Source organism: Galeopterus variegatus, unplaced genomic scaffold (genome assembly GCF_000696425.1).
Source record: "Galeopterus variegatus unplaced genomic scaffold, G_variegatus-3.0.2 Scaffold658, whole genome shotgun sequence".
Classification (NCBI taxonomy): domain Eukaryota; kingdom Metazoa; phylum Chordata; class Mammalia; order Dermoptera; family Cynocephalidae; genus Galeopterus; species Galeopterus variegatus.
In genome coordinates, this window is record NW_007726769.1 from 304,027 (window position 1) to 306,684 (window position 2,658).

Below are 2,658 nucleotides of genomic sequence, written 5' to 3' on the forward strand. Positions count from 1 at the left end.
ACCTGATACCCCTGAGGAGAGGGAGGCAGAGGTTCTACCCTCTAATTAGTTGGGAAGAAGGAGACATCTACATGGATTTCCCACCTGGATGCCATACTGATAGCTACCAACACAATGCCTGGCCCTGCCAAGCCCAGAAGCCTCTGCCTGCTGTCAGGGAGGAGACCCAGAGTGCAGAAGCTGAATTCTATGGAACCCCAGGCAGCTACAGTGCACCTGGAACTTCCCCCAGCTCCCACAGCTCATCCTGCTGGAATGTGCAGGGCCCTGGAGGAACCTGTGGACAACAGTCCTAGGTCCCAGGTACTCACTCCTCTCCCCCAGTGGGGCCGGGGCACCCTGAGCTGGCAGGGCATCCATCCCTGACTGAGCCCCAGAACTGGGTCAGCCACTCCACCCCCTGGCCTTGGCCTATCTGCACGTCAGCATGTGCTGGCCTAGTCTCCTTCCACCCCCCCCCGCACCTCCACTCTTAAGGGTCCCTCAGGCTTTAGGACCGCACCTCCTCTACCAGACTGGGGGATCCCTAGGAGCTCCCTGAGGGCTGGAGCCCTGTTTACCCCACTAAACTTGAGGCTGCTGGAGCAAAAGGGATTTGTCTTTCTCCCCAGTCCACAGGCTCCCTGAGGGCAATAGTGATGTCTCCTCAGCATATGCTACGCCCATGAAAGCCAAGGACTGCGCCTCTTCCTTCAGACTGGCAGCACCCTGAGGGCAGGGTCTACACCTCCCCTCCGTACTAAGGGCTCACGGAAGAGGAGTCTGTGTCCCTCCCAGATGCGGGATCCCGAAGGAGCTGTGCCTCCTCTCTGACGGAGTGGGTCCCTGTGAGCATGAGCTATGCCTCCTCCCTTAGACTACATTGGTCCCTAAGAGCAGGAACTGTGTCTCTCCCCTCAAGACCAGGAGCCCCTAAAATCTGCCTCCTTTTACTCTGACCAGCCTCCAGGGCCCAGCTGGGTCTTCTGCCCCATGGAAAGTCCCCAGGGATCCTGACCTTGGCTCTGGGGCACGCCCTGGGTATAGGTGGTGGTCTTCTTGAGCGTGTACTGGCGCCCGCAGGCCTCGTCCTCATCTGTGATGCCCTTGCTGCTGACTGAGGGCACGCAGGTGTTGGCGCCTGAGTGGATGCCTGAGTCATAGGTGTATGTCTGCTGCCACTCGGTCACCTTGATGGGCTGTTCAATCAGGTTCATCACCTCCATCGTGGCTGCTGGGGGCACAGAGGAGGGGCAGGATGTCACCTGGGCCCCGGTGAGGCATCCCAACACCTGGCCCAGCCCCCAGCTTCAGTAGTCCCCATCCACACTCCAGACAGCCTCCTCTGTCCCCAGGCCCTTCCCGTCCCTAACCCCATTACAGCCCCAAGGGTCCCAGTGGGCTGGGAGCGGGAAGGGGCAGAAGGTCATCACGTCCAGGGCGGGACTGCCCATGATGGGATACCTGGGGGAGTGGTGGAGTCCCAGGGGTGCCAGTTATGTGTCCTGGGCTTGCATCTGACCTCCATTCCACAGTGGGTGAAACCCAGGGGGGTAAGGCAGTAAAGGACCACATGTCCTACCCAGCCCCAGGCTCACTCAGTTTGCTGCCCTGACACAACATTCCCAGGTGCGCAGGGCATTCAGGGCCTCCAGCAGTTTCTGGGGTCCCACAGACCCACCCTCAGCCCACTGGAGCTCCCTGGGAAAGTCCGAGGAGGCAGGGCAGCAACACCTCAGCCACTGGACGGGAAATTGGGTGGGGCAGGGAAGCCAACAGACAGGTTTCTCTGGGAGGCCCCAGGCTCCCTCATAGATTCCTGGATCTCTCTTTCTTGCAGGTAGGGCAGGATCACAGAGGCCTAGGCCCTACAGCCCTGTCTGTCCCAGTACCCTAACCCCTAGAAGCCTTTTCCAGCTGAGTCACACAGACCTGTTCAAATTCCAGCTACTTGCTACCAGGCAGTTCCCCTCTCTGCTGAGCCTGTGTCCTCATCTGCAAAATAAGGTAACACCACCTCCCTTGCAGGTTGATTTAAGGCCCATATTTGCAAAGGACCCCACACAGCACCTGGCACATAGTAGGTGCTCAGTGCTGGAGGTCATGCCATTACCATCAGTACAGTCTCTCCCCTGAGGTGTTTTCTTACCTCCTGGTCTCCATGAACCCAGGCTAGGGATAGGAAGGATGGGGTGGGTGGACAGGCCTCTGGGTACCTGTTGCTACCAGGAACCCGTCCTTCTCTGCAGAGACTTGGGGGCACTTAAAAGTTAATGAATGGCCGGGCCTTACTGTGTACCAGGGAGGTGAACTTCCCCCTTGGTCTGTGTTTGGTTCCACCATCTGGGAAACTGACCTCCAGAGCTCAGCAGCTGGGAGGAAAGGCAAGGAAAGCTGTGATCTCATGAGGACCTACCATGTGCCAGATCTCTCACAAACACCCTCATCCTTATGAGTAGGTTTCAAAGCACATGCTCTGTTGCCCCATTTACAGATATGGAAACTGAGGATACAAATGGCAGAGCCGAGCATTCCAGCCTCTGGTCAATTGTTGAAATTCTACCCCTTTACCCAGGCGGCCTAGGTTCAATTTCCAGCCAAGGAGCCCGTCTCTTGGAGATGTAAATCCCTTTGGAAAGTTAACATCCAAAAACTTAGCAAAACAAACAACAAAAAAAA

The 2,658-nt window shown here is 57.2% G+C and overlaps 1 protein-coding gene across 2 annotated transcripts in view; it reads right to left on the bottom strand.

Moving 5' to 3' along the window:
• The window catches only part of JUP (junction plakoglobin), a 29,151-nt gene that overhangs the window by 14,414 nt on the left and 12,079 nt on the right, over window positions 1-2,658 (bottom strand). The window contains exon 2 of one of the 2 annotated variants that reach the window (XM_008571068.1): window positions 998-1,210. In XM_008571068.1, coding sequence (XP_008569290.1) covers window positions 998-1,205 — 208 coding nt within the window. In that variant the 5' untranslated portion in view covers window positions 1,206-1,210. Of the gene's footprint in view, window positions 1-997; window positions 1,214-2,658 lie in introns of both variants that reach the window. The other variant, XM_008571067.1, reaches the window with a different exon arrangement.